General features: G+C 39.0%; 1 protein-coding gene across 2 annotated transcripts in view; it reads right to left on the reverse strand.

Moving 5' to 3' along the window:
* Positions 1–23,451, reverse strand: part of LOC117994011 (uncharacterized) — a 49,382-nt gene extending 25,931 nt beyond the window's left edge. The window contains exons 1-2 of one of the 2 annotated variants that reach the window (XR_004675295.2): positions 21,352–23,451; positions 19,786–19,856 (exon numbers count right to left, since the gene is read on the reverse strand). Coding sequence is in view for 1 of the 2 variants with exons in the window: in XM_034981891.2 (XP_034837782.1) it covers positions 19,786–19,856; positions 21,352–23,188 (1,908 nt within the window). In the remaining variant the exon portion in view is untranslated. The remainder of the gene's footprint in view (positions 1–19,785; positions 19,857–21,351) is intronic. The other variant, XM_034981891.2, reaches the window with a different exon arrangement.
* Positions 23,452–24,229: the final 778 nt, after the last annotated feature.

The following is a 24,229-nucleotide window of genomic DNA, read 5'->3' on the forward strand; positions in this document are numbered from 1 at the left end:
TAAAACACTTTAAAAAAAACATAGGAATATTAAGGCTTGGGCACACAAGGCGCGACGACGACGACGCGGACGACATTTTTACGGTTCCATACCCGAAGGGTGCAAACGGGACCCTATTGTAACTAAGACTCCGCTGCTCATCCGTCCGTCCGTCTGTCTGTCAGCGGGCTGTATCTCGTTAACCATAATTGGGTAGAGACTTAACATGTTCACAGACGTGTATTTCTATTGCCGCTATAACAACAAATACCAAAAGATTTAAAATTAAAAAACGAAATCATTGAGCAAGCGCAGCGAGCGACCCAATGGTGCATGTTTAGTCCCAAAATATGGCAACCAAATGGCAACGCATACAAAGTGCGTCGACGCGCAACTACATCGATTCCGGAAAACCTGCATCAATAAATTATGGCTGAATTTATGGTATTATTGTTGCAACAATGCATTGTAGCCAATAGTGAGCGAGCGTCAACCAATCAGCCGCTTGTGATCGTGACATGACATATTAGCTGTCATTCTACCGCAATCGAGTAGCAGGATTACGTCGCGTTCAAATTGAATTTGAAGCGCGATAGCAAGTGTTGCGTACTTCAATGTATGTGTAAAAAGTTTCATACAACTACCCAGCGACCGCGATTCGGACACATTCTCGTCACGCGTTCTATTTTTCCAGGCCTTTAAAACCACCACACCGTAGCATGTGATTCGATCCACCTACATGATGTATTTAGTGTATTTATTACAATAAAATTATAAGTAATTTATTTTCAATCTATTCTGAGATTGTACTGTTAATTTTTGTGCTACTTTTTTACTTTACGTTTTAGGGTTCCGTACCTCAAAAGAAAAAAAGGAATCATTATAGGATCACTTCGTTGTCTGTCGTGTCTGTCAAAATCCGTCAAGGGAATCAAAACCTATATAGTACTTGCTGTTGACCTAGAACCATGAAAGGCAAACACAAATAAAGGAAAAATCCGAAATAAAATAAAAAACGTGTATTTGTGGTTACATTACACAAAAAAAATTAAATTGTGGTCATAAACTAATAATTAGTATTTTCAATTTTCGAAGTAAGATAGCTCTATATCAAGTGGGGTATCATATGAAAGGGCTTCACCTGTGCATGCTAAAACAGATTTTAATTTAGTTTTATGCATCATAGGTTTTGAAGTATCGTGCAAAACGTCGAAAAAATTCGACTGTAGTACGGAATCCTCGTTGCGCGAGCCTGACTCGCACTTGACCAGTTTTTATAGACTTCGGCTTGTATTTTAAAACAGCTACCAATATTGCATAGGTAGAACCTACTTAACGAAGGTAGGTCAAACATAAACAAAGGGTCCCTAAACAAAGGGTTGGGTGAAGGGAAATGAATCAGCAACAGGTGAGAGCGCAACACCATAGCCTGCTTGTTATGGTGTAAGTTACTAACTTCAATACATTCTTACGTATAAAAAGCCTTCTATTCGGGAGGTCGGGGTTTCCGTCCCGGGCTCGCACCTCTAGGCTCTAACTTCTCCAAGTTATGTGCGTTTTAAGCAACTAAATGTCATTTGCTTTTTTTTTCAGATACAAGTTAGCCCTTGACTACAAACTCACCTGATGGTAAGTGACGATGCAGTCTAAGGTGGGAGCGGGCTAACCTGGAAGGAGTGTGGCAGTTTTTTATTAAACCCATACACCTTTGGTTTCTACACGGCATCGTACCGGAACGCTAAATCGCTTGGCGGCACGGCTTTGCCGGTAGCCTCTAGCCACGGCCGAGGCCTCCCACCAGACCAGACCAGAAATTTAGAAATTATAAAACTCCAAATCCCTGCCAGGAATCGAACCCGGGACCTCCCACTAATAAGACCACAGCGCTTACCACTGCGCCAGGGAGGTCGTCAAAACTGCTTTAACTGTGAAGGAAAACCCCGTGGGAAAACTATATTGTCTGAGAGTTCTCTATAATTCCCTGTTATGAAGCACTGGGGGGTATATGAACTAAGCTAATTTAAATGTATACTTCTTTACTAATAAACTAATAAAAAAGAGCAACCGCCGAGTTTCTTGCTGGTTCTTCTCGGTAGGAACGTCATTCCGAACCAGTGGTAAATTAAAACTATCTGACTATATCATAAACACTTGTAAAAAGTTTACATGAATAAAAAACATTCTATTCTATTCTAAAAAAAAAAATATTGAAGTGTCTGTCTGTAATTTCGAAATTCTTCTCCTTCTCAATCGTTCACTCTTGACAGAGTGGTCGTGGCTATGAATTCTTCACTGCTGCTCGTGCGGTCTCCCTCCAGCGACTTCTATTGGTGGCATTATGTGCACACACGGAGACAGGCGTGTTTGTTGCAGAGCGGATTAAATCCGTCCACCTAGTTGGGGAACGCCCACGTGTGCCCTCCACTCGGCCTTGTACCACGAGGTGTTCGATGGTACCACTCTTCCTTGTGATGTGCCCAAAGAACTTGAGGATTCGCAATTGTACTAGTGACGAAAGCCTTTGATTTATTCTTTATTTATTTATTTTATTTTATTTTATTAGATATGCCAACGATAAATTGTAACAACATTCACAAATATTAAAAACATGTCACAAACAATTCCAGTCCTACTACAATCATCAATTATAGGCATATACAGCATTACATAAGTCTCCGATTGTGTTAACAATAAGCTACCTACATTACAAACTTTTAACATTAACCACTAATTAATAAATATAATCTACAGCTAAATTAATAGATACAATTGCTTAATTAATGAAATTAGTTGCTCATTGCATAAAAATTAATTAAATTAGATAAGAGTCAGATAAGGATAACAATTTAAGGATTAAAGATTACGGAAGATTTTAGTAGGAATTATGAAATAACTACCTCAAATTAAGTTCAATCAATCAATCAGCCTGTTTGCGTCCACTGCTCGACATAGGCCTTCCCAAGAGCGCGCCACCAAACACGATCCTTCGCCTTCCTCATCCACCCACTTCCCGCTACCTTCTTAAGGTCGTCAGTCCAGCGGGTTGGAGGTCGTCCCACACTGCGCTTGTCGATACGCAGTCTCCACTCCAGAACACGTCTGCCCCAGCGGCCATCGGTTCTGCGGCAGACGTGGCCTGCCCACTGCCACTTCAGCTGGCTAATTCGTTGAGCTATGTCAGTCACTTTGGTTCTCAGACGGATTTCCTCGTTGTGGATTTTGTCCCTCAGAGAGACACCCGACATAGCTCGCTTCATAGCACGCTGAGCGACTTTGAATTTATGGACAAGGCCTACTGCCAAATTAAGTTCATATGCCCATAATTAGCGACCATGTCTCGAGTTGATGATAGATAGATGATGATGATATATTTATCGCTATATTGTCATAACTTGGGCCACACGCAGGATACACTTGCGGCGTGCGCGTCCAAGCGTGCGTCCGTGTCGTGTCTATACCTTAACAAGTCTACTATAACTCTATACCCATAGTCCATAGTACACAACACAACTGCTATAGTCATTGTCATGTCTATAATCGTATTCCTCATTGCTGGTGGCATTGGAAAGGAGTCACGACCACTAACGAAGGATGGAGGTAGTTCTCTTGGGATAATAATGCGGTGGGTTCCTAGATCCTATCCTCTCGCATACAATTCAATGACTCAACCCCCCCCCCCCCCCTCCCCCCATCTCCCCGACAACTGTACATCAAAACTCTAGATGGACCCACTTCTATGGAGAGATCCGTGGGAGAACCAGAGTAACCGAAAGCTCAGCTGGTTGCGAAGCTGAAGTGGTAATGGGCAGGGCACATAGTTCAAAAACACGATAGATAGGGTCCCATGGTGCTGGAATGGCGATCTCGCACCGGAGAGCGCAACGTTGGAAGATCGCCCACTAGGTGGACAGACGACCACAAACGAGACGCAGGGAGCCGCTGGATTCAGGCGGCGCAAGACCGTGGCGTGTGGAAGTCCCTACAAGGGACCTATGTCCAGCACATTTTTAAAAGATGACGTGATAATTTTTTTACATGTGATTGGTTGTCTGAAGACATCTCTCTGCTCCGCTTAAGTGGAAACCGGGCCTTACACTAAGGTAGTCTTAGTAGGTAGTACCCGTAGTAGGTAGTAGACAACAAAATAGTCATAAAACGTTGGAAAGTGGCTAATCTGCGGCGTCACGTCACGGCGGAGGCTTCCGGAGCGACGCGACGCGTTGCAAATGATATCTATACTGTCATCGCTTCGAGTTCCAACGGGATTTTTGAAAACCTAATTACACGCGGACGAAGTCGCGGAAGTAATATTTTACAAACATTATTATTTTACTTAGACAACTCTTCACGCCAAAGATACTAATAAATAAATGATTTATTCTATTATCCTCTTCACTATAAATCGATTGTCTATGCTTTCATAATAGCGTTCCTGAACGCAATTTAAAATGTCAAATGGCGAATTCCATTTTCAAATTGCGAAGCTTCGCTCGAACGCTCCTATTTATTTGTAATGCAATAGACTTTGCACCTTATCCTAATTCTACTAGAGTTTAATTTTAGATTGACAATAATAAATAGTGACGTCATAATGAAACAGCTATGGCCACACCTTTCCACCTGTTGTAGGTACAAACACTACAAGCCATTAAATAACACGCTAAAGACAAGACATCGTATTTTAATATCGCTCTTGTCGAAAACAAAAAGTTCTGACATCTCGTTGAAATACGTAGAATTTCTCTCGAGCTAACCTGCTCCTGTCGCACCTCTTGCTTTTGCAAGAAATACACCTATTTCTTGCAAAAGCGACAGTATTCAAACGAAAGAGATTTAACCCTATCTATTCTCTTTGTTGTCAGAATAGTACCTTAAAACTATAAAAAATAAAATTTATTACTATTAAAAGATTTAAGAAATATAAACAAAAAATAGAACGACGCAGCGGTTCGTTACAACCCGTCGGAAACATCTGCGAACCTGCGTTAATGACGTCACGCAACGGTACTGGTAGAACGTAGTGTAGTGTTTATATACTCTTTGGGTACTGGATAAGCAAAAATGGGCTAGCTGAAACGCGATGGGAAGCGCATTCCAGCGAGGTGCGCAGATAATTCCGACAATAATCTGGACCGAAAATCCACTCAAGCATTACCTGGGTGGATTTTATGGACCCAGTGGTCCAGTACTTTAGCAAAAGAGCAGCTTGCCTATAACGACTTCCCATCGAAGATAAAAGACGCGTTAGTTTATGGTACGATCCAGTAAAACGAATTTATGGTTAAAACAACCGTCTAAGACCTTATAGTTTTGTGTATAAAAAAGAATAGAATACCTTACTTGATTGAGAAAGTGAATCTAATAAGAGTTTAGATTGTGAAAGTGAATTTGATTTGCGTCACTAAAGAGTTTTTATTGTTCATTTTGTTGAACTGTTATATTGCACATTTGTTGCTGGAATAGATCATTCTTCTTCTTCCTTACCTTATCCCACGCTACGTGGGGTCGGCACAACATGTCTTCTTCATCATTATTGTACTTAAATAGTTTCTGTACCAATTAGCAATTTGTCTCAGACTACAGGCGCAAAAATATTGACTTCATAATATTTATTACTAGTGAAATAATTTTCAAAATCGGTTCAGTAGTTCCAGAGATTACCCCCTACAAAAAAGTTGCAAATATTACCTCTTTATAATATTAGTATTATAGTAAGATGCACCGTTGGAAGACTCCCCACTAGGTGGACGGACGACATCAGACGAGTCGCAGGGAGCCGCTGGATCCAGGCGGCGCAAGACCGTGGCGTGTGGAGGTCCCTACAAGAGACCTATGTCCAGCAGTGGACGTCTATTGGTTGATGATGATGATGATGATGATGATGCATATTAGTATAGATTTAGTACTAGCGATCTAGACATCCATCCTATACATGGATCCGAGACATGGTCGCTAACTAAGTAAGATCAGAGTCACTCAGCGGGCGATGGAGAGAGCTAATGGAGTTTCTCTATGAGATCAAAGTACACAAGAGAGAGAGCTGAGAGTTCTCAATAATGTTCTCAAAGGTGTGTGAAGTCTGCCAATCCGCACATGGCCAGCGTTTTAGACTATGCCTTATGTATGGCCTTCTCATTCTGAGAGGAAAACCGTGCTTAGTAGTGGATCTGCGATGGGTTGATGATGACCAATCAAACCTCATATCGAACCCGTTACGTCATGCCTACCACTGAAGTAGAGGGAATGTCAGCACACTTAAGGGTGACATCTATAGAGCGAGCTCGTGACTTCGCGACAGACTTTAAGACAGAGTTAAAACGAGACAGCTATATCTCAGGGAGCTTTGGAGAGATTTGGGGGAGGCCTACGCCATTGAGGCGACTGATACATGAGTGAATATGACCAAATGGGACTTAAATATTAAAACATAAATTCTGATTTTAAATACTAATTTTATTATGACAATGAATGAAATGATATATTTTAAGAATTGAAATTGTTTTGAGTAGGTATTAAGAATTTATGAGCCAAAGTATAATAATATGTACCGTAATATATCAAAATATAATGTAATATGAGATGTAATTGTATTTGAAATTAAAGTATTAGATAATAAAGGCTGTTTTATTTTATTTATTTTATTTATATCTCTCACATAAGTCTGTCTCGTTTTAACTCAATCTTAAGTCTGAGCAAGGTCAAAGTGCGCTCTAAGATTTCAGCCTAAGAATCGATACCTATTTCCAGAACACGGAAAATCGATAGTGCACATACGTCTGTTACTTATTTTGGAGTGCTTCCAAATTAATTTTATTGTTTTGGCATCAGTAACAACTAGGGTTGCCAATCGCCTGTTTTATTTTGTCTTGTTTCTAGAAAAAGTAAATAAATGTCTTCTAGATAAATTATTATGGTACAAATACAGTCAAGATGTTAAATTAAAAACTACACCCATATTTTTCTGTTACCGACCCGCCACTTTGTCTGCGTCCCGCGGGAACTGTCTTTTCCCGTGGATTTTCCAAAAAAATAATTCATAGAAAGCTTGTCCTGACAATCATAAATACAACAAAAAATGAATCAAACAATTTACTGCAGTGCAGGTGCAGTAGATTAGACAATAGACTAAAATTTAATCTATATAGGTATATATAAAAATGAATTTTTTGATCGTCGACGACGATCGATTCCAAAAAAAATCTTATATAATTTAACCATTAAATTATATTACTACTAGATGATGCCCGCGACTTCGTCCGCGTGGATTTAGATTTTTTAAAATCCCGTGGGAACTCTTTGATTTGCCGGGATAAAAATTAGCCCCGGGATACAAGCTATATCTGTACCAAATTCCGTCAAAATCGGTTGAACGGATGAAAAGCTAGCAGACAGACAGACACACTTTCGCATTTATAATATTAGAGATAATATGAGATTAAAAGAAAAAGAAATGTGAATGCCCTATTTCGTCATCGACAACCCTACCAAACAACCCTGCATTTTAGAAACAGTGAGATAAACAGACATTTTATATAACTGTTATCAAATAGCCGTATTACAAATGCCAATTTTTTTACATGAGCTTTATGCTCCTAGACCTAGATAATACCCGCGAGTTCGCCTGCGTGGATGTTTTAACGTGGAAACTCTTTGATTTTCCGGTATAAAACCTAGCGTTTGTCCATCTCAGTACTTTTAGTACTCTAGGTACTTAGGTCTTATGCGGAAGAGCCTAGGAACCTATAGCATTATTATATTACATAATATTATTTTAAACACTATAAATTGTGCCAATACAGCAAATGAGGTTGCAGGAGGCTTTTTCGTAATCGACAAGAACATACAGCGCAGTTTTTTAGATAGTACTCTGAACCGGGTGACGCCACGGAATCATAAACTATCAACTACTAACAATAATACTACAATACTAATTGTATTAATTACTAGTTGACCCGGCGAACTTCGTAACGCCTAACACGTCACTCAATTGTTTTGCCTTCCCGGAACCCCTCCACTAACACTTAAAATTTATGGTATGGTATTAAAGTTCAAATTGACTTTTAAGTATTATTACGAATCTTTGTATGGGAATATAGAAAAGTGTTTAGTCTTTTTCAGGCAATTTTTTAAATTTTTCTCTCCGTAAGAATCATCCTCGTACTTCAAGGAATATTATAAAAAAGAGAATTAGCGAAATCGGTTCAGCTGTTCTCGAGATTTGCGCTTAGCAAAACATTCAGCGATTCATTTTTATATATAGAAAACCAAGATAATAACAACCTTCTGCTTGCGTCGGGGGTTAAAAAAACTCAATCAGACATGCCTGATTAGTTGAAAATGAAAACTCAATTTTCAAAGAGATTGGCGACACCCAAAACGTCGGCTCTTTGAAATTGGTAGAGTATATTTTAAGATCAGTGGCATTGGCCTCAAAATGAGCACATAACTGGATTTACGTCCACACCAATACGCGTTTGATGACAACTGGTCAAGTGCGTGTCGGATTCGCACGCGAAGGGTTCCGTACCATTGCACAAAAAATAACACTTTTTAATTGTTTTCATTTTAAATTTTTTATTATTTATTGTTATAGCGGCAATAGAATAAAAAAAATCTGTGAAAATTTCAACTCTCTACCTATTACGGTTCATGAGATACAGCCCGCTGACAGACAAACGGGACGGACGGACAGCGGAATGTTAGGGTCCCGTTGGCACCCTTCGGGTACGGAACCCTCAGAACTGATCAAACGCGTGTCAGAAGTCAGAACACGCATACGGTAGGGTTCCGTAGCCATGCTAGTCGCTAAAACCCATCGATGCCAAAACCTCTCACCTTACATCTTTCATGGTGGTCATTATTTCTTAAACGGTAGTTATTTCGGGTATAGATAATAAATCTATAATAATGACGTAATTACGTAATATACCTAACTTAGGTATTTGAAAGTTTATCTATCAAGTTTATATTAATTATCTATAAGTATATCCCCAAAAATCTTCCATATACCTTTCACCAAATCTCATCTAGGAAATCAAGCCCCAATTATGCGTATATGTGCTAAGTTTAACGAAATATCAAAAAAGATACCTGGCATCGACATATTTCATGACTCAGCTACTGCATTCAGAAAAAAGCTCTTATCATTTTACGGTGGGTTCATCTCCTAAGTAACTTAGTTATTTGTTTAGTTAAGTAGTTAGTTAAGTTTCTTTTTATTTGTCAAGATATTTTGCAAATGCTGTGTACACATTTTATAGATACATTTATCAGCCTGTGTTTGTTTATAAGAGTCGTAGTTTGTGTTAAATTAATGTATTGTGTGTGTTCCTAATAAATAAAATAAATAAATAAACAAGTAAGTCACGGACATGTCCCATACATAATACCTACTCATTAAAAATAAGCTTCTACTCCGAAACATACATATAACATTCTTCAACCTGGGAACAATAGTCAATATGCATTAAGCTTCACGCCATGGAATAAATTTGTCATCTACCCTCAATTTTTAAGGCAATACTGACTTTACTCCTTAAGAAATAGAGTTTAAAATTTATTTCTGCGTGTAATGACTGTCAAACCGTATCTGGCATGCACGTTAACGCGTTAAGCTGTAACGTGACCGTATGTTAATGGTAAGTGGTAACCGGTGAATGTTAAGAAATCGCTTGGCGCCATTGGAATGGCACGGCCGTTTTGTTTTGATCGATATGAAATGTCCAAACCGTTTGATATTCCACAAAATGTCTCGATTTTTTTTTCCGTTTCGGCTCCATTATCAAGATTCGGCAAATGATTCGTGATCTCGCGAATTGGGTGTTTGACTCCAATTTTTTTATTACTTTATTATAAACTCGTATAAAATAATGACGTAAACTGAAAAACTAATTAAATCGATCAAATTACAAAAAAGTAATAAGCATTTAGCGCGCGTCAATCCTATTAGTCTGCAATAATTATACTCTTTAATTGCTGTCATTAAAAATCCTGAACTTAAATTATCCGAACTCGAATCGTTTACCGGATTCCGATAGTGTGTGGTGGAACCGCCCGTACCAGTGTTTCCATATGTAAATCAAGAATTACCGTGTTCAAGGGTTAAAATTACGGTGTTTCTAGATTAAATTACGGTGGATTAGCTAAAAGAATACCGTGTAAATTATCGTGTCATTTTTAAAAGAAAAAACGTCACGAATTAGCTTTTTAATTAGCTATTAATATTATTCTGAATCTGACTCTCCTAGCATAGCAATATCTTTTTCATATACGGATTTATTCATATTAATATTTTGTTAAATCTCATTAGTTTTACATTTTACTCCTTCCTAATTGCTTGAATAAGGACGAAATACTACTATTACGCAGTATATTATGAATTTTTAACGTGATTTTGTGTTACGGTGACACGGTCAAGGTAATGGCCATATTACCTTGACGGTAGATTAGGGCTGAATTACGGTGCATCTACGGTAATTACCGTGTACATGGAAACACTGGCCCGTACCCACCTACCATATTGTATTTGAGAGCGAGTTCTTATTTCTTAAAAACAAGTAGGTAAGTACCGAACAATACAAGTTGAGTCACAAGAGCAATGCCCCCGACTCCCGCGCATCATGGTGGTTAGGGGGAAGGGTTACCATAATTCAGTAATGCATAATTCAGGCGCAGTAATAAGCACTGTGGTCTAATTAGTTAGAGGTCCCGGGTTCGATTCCTGGCAGGGGTTTGGAATTTTATAATTTCTAAATTTCTGGTCTGGTGGGAGGCTTCGGCCGTGGCTAGTTACCACCCTACTGGCAAAGCCGTGCCGCCAAGCGATTTAGCGTTCCAGTGCGGTGCCGTGGTGTAGAAACCAAAGGAGCCTGGGTTTATGGCTTCCATCTTAGAATGCATCATCACTTACCACCAGGTGTTATTGGGCTAACTTGTATCTGAATTTAAAATAATCTTCCCACTGTACAGGGGCACATCAATAAATTAATGAAAGGCCGTCAACTCATTGGCAGTTCTTCTAGTGCTGCAAATGTTCATGGGCGACGGTAACCACTTAACATCAGGTCACCCGCCTGTTGTTTGCTCGTTTTTTTTAAATAAAAGCTCAAACCCGTGGTCACCCTTCTACAGGACGACTTCCGCCAGATAGTTCACGTCTTATGATTGTTTATGCCACGATAAACTAACTTTATTTATAATTTATGGCCAGTTATTATAGATGATTCAATTATACTTATATATGGGTAGGGAGGAAGCTGTTTAATTTATGTTTGTAGGACTCGAGTGGCGTAGATGAAACACTCGGACTCGAGTGGCGTAGATGAGACACCCGGACTCGAGTGGCGTAGATGAGACACCCGGACTCGAGTGGCGTAGATGACACACCCACATCACACTTGTTTTGAAATAGGTACCTATATTTCTACATATTATGAACGTTTTGATGGAGGTTTATTTAAATTAATGTTTGAACCATAGCGCGCTCTCCAGCGCTTTCCGAACAAACGTCGTTTGATTCTTATTCGAATATTAAACAATCAAACTCAATAAAAGAAAAAATATAAAAAATAAATTTTCAGGTACTTATCATTAATTTTATGAATTTATGATTATAATATAATAATAATAATAAATCTTTTTTATTCAAGTAAATTTGCACAAGTGCTTTCGAACCGTCGGATGCATCTACCACTGGTTCGGAATGCCTTTCCTACCGAGAAGAACCAGCAAGAAACTCGGCGGTTGCTCATTTTAATTTTAAAATTTACAATGTTATTATACCATACTATACAAGCCATTGCAGCCCCGTACATTGCTGGAGCGAGTCAAATGAAATGAAGTATTCCTAGAATATCTTGAGTCTACATTGTATTACAAGATATATTTATACACGGCCATTACAGCAAGCATTAATCGTCAGTCATTTGACACCACTAAATCAATCCGGAGCACTTCCTAGTTAGCCGCAATTAAAGTTACTTCAATTTATACCAACAGACATAATATCGTATGAGTCGCGCGCGCCGTCCTATTGTCATCGCTCGTGCGATGATGCGTGCGTCCGACGAAAATGATCGCGCGTATGTTTGAACGCACGGGGCGTTCAAACTTTGAACACTTCAAACATACTGTGTTCTACTGAATGTCCTATTGAAGATCGCGCGATCATGCGATGCGTTCATATTGTATTTCATCGCACGATGAAATCGCATCGCATCATCGCACGAGCGATGACAATAGGACGGCGTCTAAGACATGGGTACATTTCACTAATCTATCTAAATTCTATATTAGTTTCTATTCTTCATCTAGCCGTGTTCGCGGTTAGATGAAGAACCTCCTCGCCAAGTTAAAGTCAAGACAAGCTGGTCGTCATCGTCATCGGGTTTACCATGGAAACATCAATTAAAACAAATCATCATTAATTTGTGGAATTCATCGATGGTGGAACTCGAGATATCAACAATTACAATATCTTGCTACGATTATATTATTCAAAATTGCTATATATTTGCTTCTCTACATAGTATAAAATAATGTCGCTTGCCGCTGTCTGTATGTATGTATGCATGTATGAACGCGTAGATATTTTAAACTACGCAACGGATTTTAATGCGGTTTTCACCAGTAGATAGAGTGATTCAAGAGGAAGGTTTATATGTATAGTTTAATATCATTTTGTGTTAATTTGTTGAAATATGACGATATTTGAACAAAATGTCGGAAGAATCACTCCTCACTGACACCACATTGCACCCATGCGAAACCGGGGCGGGTCGCTAGTTATTTATAAGATCAGAAGTGGGATGCACATTTTGCCCACAAGTTATCTAGCATACGGGCACACCGTCATGAATCAATATAAACGACAAGATATGGACAAGCGAACAAAATTTTTCACGGTTTAGAAACCAAATAAATCAGAGCCACCTCTTAGAACTACCCGTTTGAAATCCAGACGTCATTGAAGTTGCGTTGGTGCTAAAGTCCCACTGAGTCAGTGCCATTTTGTTTGTTCAATAACCCTGTCCATACGAAGTAATATATAAGTGAATGCCGCCATGTCATTTATTTCACTAATCCATTTGAAGAAACCTTCTTCTTCTTCTTATTTTGCTTTGTGGCTTTCAGTAGTGCCACCTACCTGAAAAAACCTTAAAGGTCTGCATCGGTGATTTCTGAAAACAAACTGCTGAGATCCTTGCAGGTTCTTAGTAAAATCTGCTGTGATAAAATTTTAGTCGTCAGTTATAAATGAGACTAAAGGACTAAATGGCAAGCATTTAGTATGACGGTGCTAACTAAAATTATCGTCACACCAGTATACGGAATGTCTTCCCTATTTTCAGGGTAATAAGGTTAAAAATTGTATGGCGGCTGGCGATTTTACGATTTTATTGTAATTTGTCACACATGTTGAGGTACGACTTACGAGTCATCTTAACTTGCGAATCTTTATTTTTAAGACTCATCTCATCACATAATAAGGGTTTTTAAATAGAGATAGCGAGCAAACGAGCAGGCGGGTCACCTGAAGTTAAGTGATTGCCGCCGCCCATGAACATTTGCAGCACCAGAGGAACCGCCCATGCGTTGCCAGCCTTTTAGGAATTTGTTGGACCGCCCCTTGAATAACCCCATGTTGTAATCTAGTGGGAACACCGCCGATTGGAGTTGGTTCTTCTAATCAAAGTTAACCGTGATAGCCTAGTAGTTAAGACGTCCGCTTCCTATTCGGGAGGTTGTGGGTTCGATCCCGGGCACGCACCTCTAATTTTCGGAGTTATGTGGGTTTTCGGCAACTAAACTGGCATTTGGCAAATCAACTGGCCATACTATGTATAGTGCGCCACAGGTTGAGATGGCAATAAATTATATCATGCGAACAAAGCCGCAGGCAAAAGCTAGTCTAAATATATAAAAGAAAATGACTGACCCCCGTATTCACAATTATTACTATGAGGTCTCAGGCTGAGATCTATAGAGCGCACTTTGACTTTGCTCAGTCTTAAGATTGAGTTAAAACGAGACAGATTTATCTGACAGATATAGCGCTGTCTCGTTTTAACTCTGTCTTAAGTCTAAGCTAAGTCAGAGTGCGCTCTATAGATCTCACCCTTACAGTGAGCTTGAACGCACAGTGTGTGGTTCCACCACTCAAATTATTTTGTCACGTCAATTTACGATAATCTGATTGGTGGAATCCACACTATGCGTTCGAGCACACTGTGCGATTTCATAGTAATGATTGTGAATACGGGTGTGACTGATCTATCAACGCACAACTCAAACTACTAGACGGATCGGGCTGTTTGGCATGCAGATAGCTATTATAACGCAGACATTCTCTAAAAAAGAATTTTTGAAAATTCAACCCCTAAGGGGGTAAAATAGGCTTTGAAATTCATATAGTCAACGTGGAGGAATTGTGACTATCGCGATGTCCTTGTGATAATCATAATAAACTCAACTAGGACGGAGATGCGACAAAAACTATAAAACAACCGACAGGTGTTTATTCATATTCATAGCCATAGAGAACCGAATAAAGTCAAGATAGGCAGTAAAAAGAACCATAAATCTATATTAAAAGATTTTACGGCTAACTAAATGGTGTCGAGCTACTTGTACGAGTTCACTCGACCGTGATGAGTTTATTATTAACCTTTTACGTCTAGGCTTAACAACTTTATGTATGGAAATGATGTCCATCAAAAATACTATAAAAATTTCTGGTATGGTATTTTTCTACCTCGTCAAAATTGGTTGGTACAAATGTACACCAAAATCTCCGAGATTACTGAACCGATTCGTGTAGTTTCTTTTTTAATCTATAGATAACCTTTGCAACGTTGTTCTATAAAATATTGGATTCTAACTCCTCAATCCTGATGATGGACCTGACCACCTAAACTGATGGAATTTAGACTTGCGGTTATAAATTGATATTGGAGGTACCTACCAAGTGAAGACTATCGTTGAACTCGAGGACCCAACTCCTCACCCCTGATGCTGTAAGGAATCGCATTCTTAAATCGTAGTGATGCCACGGGATTTTTAATAATTCATGCGTTTAAGTGTTTTTACGAAATTCCGTATTGAGATATCTTGCATCTCGGGGACGGGCTACCACGGATAGACTACTTTTTGTCCTGGAAAATCAAAAGTTCCCACGGGATTTTTAAAAACCTAAATCCACGCGGGCGAAGCCACGGGCATCAGCTAGTTTATATTAACACTAGCTTATGCTCGCGACTTCGTCCGCGTGGACTACAAAATTTCAAAACCCTATTTCACCCCCTTAGGAGTTGAATTTTCAAAAATCCTTTCTTAGCGGATGCCTACGTCATAATAGCTATCTGCATGCCAAATTTCAGCCCGATCCGTCCAGTAGTTTGAGCTGTGCGTTGATAGATCAGTCAGTCAGTCAGTCAGTCATTCAGTCAGTCAGCCAGTCAGTCAGTCACCTTTTCCTTTTATATATATAGATTAGTATGGATTATGGAAAGAACTCTCAGGCATACAGGTTTCCTCGCAATGTTTCCTTCACCGTTAAAGCAAGTGATCTATAAATATATAAAATTCAAAGTCCTGACTGGCTGACTGACATAGATATCAACGCACAGCCTAAACCGCTGGTCCTAAAGACATGAAATTTGGAGGATCTATTCTTTGTGAAGAGTAGGTATCCACTAAGAAAGGATTTTTCGAAATTCCACCCCTAAGTTGGTTAAATGGGGGATGAAAGTTTGTATGAAAGTCGGTCATTTTTCAAGTTATTTGCATGAAAATTGGTATTTGGGTTTTCGGTCACAAATGAAGAAATACGTGTTTCAGGATTTTTGGAAAATTTGCCCATAAGGGTGGTAAAATAGGGGATGAAAGTTTGTATGGGAAAGTTTTAATTATTGATATTATAATTGACTTGAAATTTGAAAAGTAGGTTTTTTCTTGAGGTTAGGTGTCAGCTTAGAAACGACTATGAGAAAATTAGGAGGAGGAAATTACCCACTAAAGGAGTGAAATGGGGGTTGGAAGGTTATATGTGTTATTCGGTGCTGTTCAGAGTGCGCGACCTGATGTTATAATGTTTGTTTCTGAAAAAAAAATGCCATTTGTTTCCTGTAGGCTACGCGGGCGAAGCCGCAGGCAGAAGCTAGTATATAATAATTTGCTAGAGAGTGCTTGCAAGTGATGCCCGCGACTTCATACGCGTGGATTTAGGTTCTAAAAATCCCGTGGGAACTCCTTGATTTCCCGGGATAAAAGTAGCCTATGTCACTCTCCAGGTCTTTGACTATACCCATGCAAAAAATCACGTCGATCCGTTTCTCTGTTGCGACGTGATTGAAGGACAAACCAACAAACCAACAAACAAACACACTTTCGCATTTATAATATGGGTACTGATTGTACATATTTTACTTAAATAATTTTTAGTATTTTAATTATTTTATTCTAGTTTAAATAATTACCGCAAGAATGAGACCGTAAATTAAGGAGATTAGGTAATAAAATGTCTTAAATTTTACATTAATTTAGCATTCTTAGATTAAAAAGTTAAATACTATATTGCATTGCATACGTACCTAGATACGTATTTACTAGGTAGTCGTATGATTATATCAGTTAGAGAGAGAGCCAGCGCGTGCCAGACTTTCGTTATTTTATAAAATCTGACAGTTTCTCTGCGTATGAATGAATGAATTATTTTATTCATTGTCGTATTGTCCCCAACACTGGAAGGAACGTTAGCTTGGGTGTTTGTTTGGATCATGGTGGCAGCGAAACTTTCAGCTTTTTAATCGACTTCCAAAAACGAGGTGGTTCTCAATTCGGCCCGATTTTTTTTTAAATGTATTTACACCGATTTTTTCGAGGTTTTCGGACCGATTTCCAAAATATTTTTTTCACCAGAAGATGTGTCCGTGGTGGTCCCATAAAAAATTCTGGATCTAACTCCTCAATCCTGATACTGCAGGGTTACTGCCCGCCTAAGTTATACAAAATAACGAATGCCCAGCACGCACTGGCTCTTAGTCCAAGTAAAAGAGTACTATTATAATATATTCTGTGGTAAAAGTGAGATTGCTCTGTTCCACTCTAAAACATAAAACACACAAAATGCTTGCATAATTAGTTTTTTACTTCATCATAAATTATTATGTACTAGATGATGCCCGCGACTTCGTCCGCGTGGATTTACGTTTTGAAACTCTTTCGTTTTCCAGGATCAAAAGTAGCCTATGTCCTTCCCCGGGATGCATTCTATCTCTATTATCTATACCAAATTTCATCAAAATTGGTTTAACGGATGAGCCGTGAAAAGCTAGCAGACAGACAGACAGACAAACACACTTTCGAATTTATAATATTAGTATGGATCTAACTGCATTCTATCTGAGAGGAAGCTGTGACCCTGTTCTTGCGGAGATAAGAATAGTTATAATTACAAGTACTAAGGGTTTATACAATGTAAAGAGCATCGCCATATTTGAAATGTATCTAATTATCTATTGTTACAAATTTTCAAAAATCCTTTCTTAGCGGATGCCTATGGGATATGTCATAATAGCTAATTTGTGCGATTCTTGTTGCAACAATGCATTGTGGCCAATAGTGAGCGAGCATTAACCAATCAGAGATGATTGCGATCGGGACATTGTAGCTGTCAAACAACCGCGGTAGGGCCACTGTGGCTCTACCGCGGTTGTTTGACAGCTACAATGTCACGATCGCAATCATCTCTGATTGGTTAATGCTCGCTCACTATTGGCCACAATGCATTGTTGCTCATTGTTACAACAAGAATCGCACAAATTCAGCCAATCAGAACAATTGAGATTGTAATAATGATTGATGCAGGTTTTAGACAATCGCCCCGCTGGTCTATATCTATCCGTGTGTTTTGGCTCTATCAAAATATCAGAGCCTTGCCCCGGATTGGTTGCATATTGCCTTTCTAGAAGGAATTGCCGATTGATTGATTGATTGATTGATTGATCTGTCGCAAGGAATCTTAGGAAGAAAATTGTTGGGCACTTTGCCTTTTGTATGATATGGTTGAATTTAGAGAATTATAGGTCACAAATAGAATTCAATGGTCGAAGTCGTGAGCGATTTTGGTAACGGAACGTGAGTTAGTAACCAACTGAATACCTTCCGAGTGAATCACTAGCCTTTTATAGATAGTTTCTGGCGTCTTACTGCATGTGTTGTGTAATCAGTACCCTTATTATGAATGCGAAAGTGTGTTTGGTTGTTGGTTTGTCCCTCAATCACGTTTGCTACGGTGCAACGGATTGACGTGATTTTTTGCATGGGTATAGATAAAGACCTGGAGAGTGACATAGGCTATCCCGGAATATCAAAGAACCACGCGAGCGAAGTCGCGGGCATCAGCTAGTTAAAACTAAAGCTAGGAGAGTTCCAAACGCACGGGGCTGCAATGGCTTGTATAGTACGGTATAATCTAATCTAATCTAATCTAAATCAGCCTGTGCTGTCCCACGTCTGGGCAAAGGCCTCCCTCCGATCCTTCCACAATTTTCTATTTCGTGCCTCTTCAGGCCACGTAACTGTAAATTTATCTAATTCATCACGCCAACGTCGTCTCGGCCGACCACGCTGGCGTTGATGATTCTGGGGCGTCCAAAAAGAAGCAGATTTTGCCCATAACTCATCTGGCATACGGCACACATGACCTGCCCAGTCCCATTTGAGTATAATAACATTGTAAATTGAAAAATTAAAAAGAGCAACCGCCGAGTTTCTTGCTGGTTCTTCTCGGTAGGAACGGCATTCCGAACCAGTGGTAAATTAAAACTACCTGACTATTCATAAGCACTTTTAAAAAGTTTACATGAATAAAAAAAACATTCTATTCTATTCTATAACGCGCCCTGGTCTAAGAGGCCCACAACAAACTCAGCCGGGTATTCTCTTTTATTATCACCACTTCACATAATTTAAACTTATTAAAACTATCAAAGCTGTTAAGGCAACTTATTCCCAAGCTTTCGTATAATTTAAATAATCCTTTACATTGCAATAGGATTTGTCAATAATTTTACGTTAGGAAAAATCTTTATACTTAGTCAACATTATTCAAATTTTAAGTATGTACCTACTATAAGTATTTTTACCAAAAAATCTAAAAGAAAAATTACAATATTACTTAACTACTTAAATGTAAATGTAAAATAATTATCCTTCTTCTGGTACAGTCATATCCTAATCTCTACATAGTATAAAATAAAGTCGCTTCCCGCGTCTGTATGTATGTATGAACGCGTAGATCTTTTAAACTTGTAGCAGGTCCGGACATCTCCACTGATGTGTGCGTGCACCGCGCCGCTTGGCAACGGATTTTAATGCGGTTTTCACCAATAGATAGAGTGATTCAAGAGAAAGGTTTATAGCTATAGTTCAATTCTCTTAAAATTAGAGATCCCTAGAGAAATTGAAGTAATGTGAATTAGGTCGGAAAAAAATCATCTCATTTGAGAGTTTCCGAGGCAATTACACCAAATTAGTATCTACGTTGCACCCATGCGAAGCCGGGGCGGGTCGCTAGTAATATTATAAATGTGAATGTGTGGATGTTTGTTACTCAATCACGCAAAAACGGCTGAACGGATTTGGATGAAATATAGAATGGAGATAGATTATACCCTGGATTAACACATAGGCTACTTTTTATCCCGGAAAAACAAAGAGTTCCTACGGGATTATTAAAAACCAAAATCCACGCGGACGAAGTCGCGGGCACCAGCTAGTAAAAAATAAACTTAAAAGTACACTTACTGGTGTCCTGCGATGTAACAGAGTCCCCACTGGGCTGGGTATCTTTGTAGGCGTGCCGTGCGGGCTGCGGGCTGTAACAACAATTATAACTATTATAATTACTATGTAAATTCGTCATCATCATCGTCAACCGATCCAAGTCCACAGCTGGACATAGGTCTCTTGTAGGGACTTCCACATGCCATGGTCTTGCGCTGCCTCAATCCTCTGCGACGCTTTTTCTGCTGCACATTCCCAGGCTGCTCCCAGCGGCTCCCTGCGACTCGTCTGATGTCGTCCGTCCACCTAATGGGGGTCTTCCAACGCTGCGTCTTCCGGTGCGAGGTCGCCATTCCACCACCTTAGGAGCCCAATGTCTATCGGTTGTACGAACTATGTGCCCTGTCCATTCAGCTTTGCAACCCGTTGAGCTATGTCGGTTACTCTAGTTCTCCTGCGGATCTCCTCATTTCTGATTTGATCACATAGAGAAACTCCAAGCATAGCTCTCTCGCTGAGTGACACAAGCTTTCTTATGAGACCCATACTCCATAGGCTCTGTTGTTTAGCAGTAGGTAACCGATCGGTGATCATAATGATGATGAAACAACAGAGGTAAATAATATAAGGTGTGATGCAAAGCCACTCAATGTCATATCTATTGACATTCTGAGTACATATTGAGACATGTTTTGTGGTTAAAAGTTCAAGGATTTGTTCATCCTGTTTGAGATTGAATAGATATTAATAATATTATAAAGCTTTTTCTTTTTATACCTGAATAGTCTGCATTCGGAAATCGGACATTCATATAGTTATATAACGACTAGACGATGTCCACACCTTGGTCCGCGTGGATTTAGGTTTTTTAAATCTCTTGGGATTACCTATCAGTACCTACCCTTATTACAAACGCGAAATTGTGTTTGTTTGTTGGTTTGTCCTTCAATCACGTCGCAACGGATTGACGTGATTTTTTTGCATGGGTATACCTACTGCTGGCTACTTTTTATCCCAGAAAATCAAAGAGTTCCCACTGGATTTTAAAAAACCTAATTCCACGCAGACGACGTCGCGAGCATCATCTAGTATGTATATAAAAAGAAAAGATGGCTGACTGACTGACTGATTAACAGCACTGAACAGTTCTAACTACCGGACAGATTAGGCTGAAATTTGGCATGATATAAGTTACTGATATCACAGATTTTTGACAGACACAGGTTACATCCCAGGGACGGCCTGACAAAGGCTACTTTTTATCGTGTACTAGCATATTATGCTCGCGACTTCGTCCGCGTGGACTACACAAGTTTCAAACCCCTATTTTGACCCCTTAGGGGTTGAATTTTCAATAACCCTTTTTTAGTGAATGTCTACATCATAATAGCTATGTGCATGCCCAATTTCAGCCCGGCCCGTCCAGTAGTTTGAGCTGTGCATTCAATTCAATTTTGATTCAATTCAATTTTGTTTTATGGCGCGCGGCTGCACCAAACGGAACGCAAACGCAATTAGAGATGTGCATTGATAGAGCAGGCCGATTTCCTTTTATATATTTAGATTAAAATTAGAATAGTTACTTACGTTTTGTAGGTATCAATCTCGGGCTGATGGGTGGGCGGTCCTCAACAGAAAACGTTGAATTCAAATCTGTTTCCTTGACTAACGAGTTATTATTGTACTTCTTAACACTATCTGCCCAGTCCTGTATCCACGTCTTATCACCCTTACATCTATTTAAGCTCAAGTAAGATAATTTACCAACTACGTGATCTGGGGATACTTCTGTATTTGTTATTAAAGCTTTCTGAGCATTTTTTAATGCTGTACTCTCGAATTTAACGTCTTCAACACCTTTGCCAAGCAACGAAACAGGCACGGAAGACTCTCTTGATAACCTATGTACATAGTCTGACGCAACGGGAACAGATGATTCTCGTGACAACCTATGTACGTAATCCGTTTGGTCGATATCTGATTTCGTTAAACTACAGCGCCTGCGACTAGGCATTTCAATTTTAAACGGAAATTTCGAACTTAGAACACCTGATGTAGTTACTGAAGTAAACGTTCCCAGGTCAACGTTTTCATCGTGTGGTTTAGAGAATGTCTTTTCCGTTATCGTCCGTACTCTATTCTTTATTTTCTCTAAATAACTTCTCGTTGATTTAATCTGTTTCGTTGTTTGCAAAGCCAGATCACTTTCATTCGGTGATTCGTAACAGCACGATATCTCTAATACATTCTTATCTTTTGATACTTTCTGTAAATCTGCAGTCTTGTTTATCATAATTGGGTTTCTTAAGCATATATCTCTCCGTGGTTCTTTCGTGATAACCTGTTGAGTGTTGGGATACTCAAATATTAAATCAGGCTCCTTTTCTATACTGCAACGTTTCTTTAACGTATCTTCAACTGATTCGTTATACAAGTCTACACCTAACGCTCTATCTATACTCATTCTAGCTTTCTGTTCTTCTGTATAATTGTCACATTCAATAGTGTAAGTGCCAGTTGAAGAATGATTGGACTCGTTATCTTCATCATCAATGTATAACGGTTCTGATTTGGGTGGACACTTCTTGAATAATAAATCTGGAGTTTCAGAAGCTCTAGATTTTCGTAAAGGACTTTTAGAAAGTTCCGGTGTAGAAAGACCATTGTCAGGGGTGAGGATATCTAACTCCGGACTTGATATATCTGTTAGCATGATCCCTTCAGGACTCTGGTCTATTATGTCAGCCATGACATGTCTGTGGCAGTTTAAGTTACTGTAACTCGGTGTTCTATGGACGTTTTGGATATAGGAACTGGTGCTTTTTAGTGGCAGATTGAGAGCTTGTCGTGGAGTGTAATCGCTTCTGGACATTATGCTATCGACTATAGGGCTTTTGGAGGTACGGTTAGATAACACATCGGGTGATTTTATCTGTCTTTGAGTTGCTATGGGGCTCGTGAAATTGGATCTATCGACGCTTTGTGCTAACGGACTGCTGCGAAGCTTAACGGAGACACCACTATCTTCTTGGTCGGAGGAAAAATAACCTTCGGAGTTGTATCCTTGAGCTTTACGAGGCAGTTTAGCGCTTAGTGGAGGCCGCTGAGACTGTATTGGACTAGGTTTTGATTGGCCAGCAGACATCGTCGACACTCTTTGATGTCTAGCCTGGGATTTCTTCGCTAGCTCTTCAAGTCTTCGGTTGTCGACTTGCTTAGACTCACCAAAGTCGATTGTGAAAGCCATGGGATGTGGTTTTGGTGTCGAAGGCTCCGAATTTTCCGATTTCTCGGACTTTTCCTGACCTTCCTCAACTGCATTGACGGACTCATTTTTTCCTTCCGCACAGTCATTATTTACCACGAAAATACTGCTCTGGCCCTCCGATAAAGGACTAGACACGTCTTCGACACTAACACTCATATTTTTCAAGGATTTATTAAATGTGACATCATATTCACTAAACAACCACTTTGCACCCACAGCCACAGCCTTTGTTTCACTTTTTTTTGAACGCACAACACGACGAAAGCCTGAACTAAGAAACTTATTGTATAGTGAAAAGTGGAACGAGAGCACTTATAAAAAAAATTCTAGGTCTACAATCTACATTCGTTCGCGATTAGCTCGATTATTGCGAGCACGAACTTAGCACGAACAATGACGACTGCAGAAGAAAAGGAATGTTTTGATTTCAGGACCCAACCATATGATGCATTTAATTTTACCTTTCCTTTCCGTCTGGCAATACTGCAATTTGAAGGCTACTTGACCAATCAGAATAAAGGTGTGTTACAAATTCTGGTTTTCTATTGGTTACACATGGAATAACCAAATTAGAACCAAGGTTGTCACCTTTTTTTCGGAGCCTTTTCCGTTTCCATTTTTATAGAACCTAATTTTGAAAATGAAAGTTTTGAACATTGATGTTTTGTTTAGTTTTAGCGTGGTTTTAGCAAATTAAATTGTCCACGATGAAAATGTTTTTCACAAAATAACTCACAAAATAAAGTAATATTAACTGGCAATACTTCTTAATAGAATTGACACAGATAAAATAAGACAATAATCTTGTATTTTATCTGTGTCAAAATATTTCATTCACATTTCATTTCACGCATTCATCGTTTTATTTAACTTTTATTAGTTTGTTGTAAAGATATATTTTCTGGTATATCTTTTGTTTTTTTAATTACATATGACACTTTTCAGTCATTGCACGTCTTTATTATGTTACATCTGTAACTTATAATGAAGTCACTATTAGTAAAAGTCACAGTTACGTAAAATAATAGTAGTGGTAAATTAAACCTGACTATTCATAAGCACTTTTAAAAAGTTTACATGAATAAAAAACATTCTATTCTATTCTATTCTAATCAACAATGGCAACACGCAGTTGCCTAAAATGAAACGTTTTTATATGTCAAATGTCATTTCCAACAAATAACTATCAATGTCAAA

Source organism: Maniola hyperantus, chromosome 25 (assembly GCF_902806685.2).
Source record: "Maniola hyperantus chromosome 25, iAphHyp1.2, whole genome shotgun sequence".
In the NCBI taxonomy this organism is placed as follows: domain Eukaryota; kingdom Metazoa; phylum Arthropoda; class Insecta; order Lepidoptera; family Nymphalidae; genus Maniola; species Maniola hyperantus.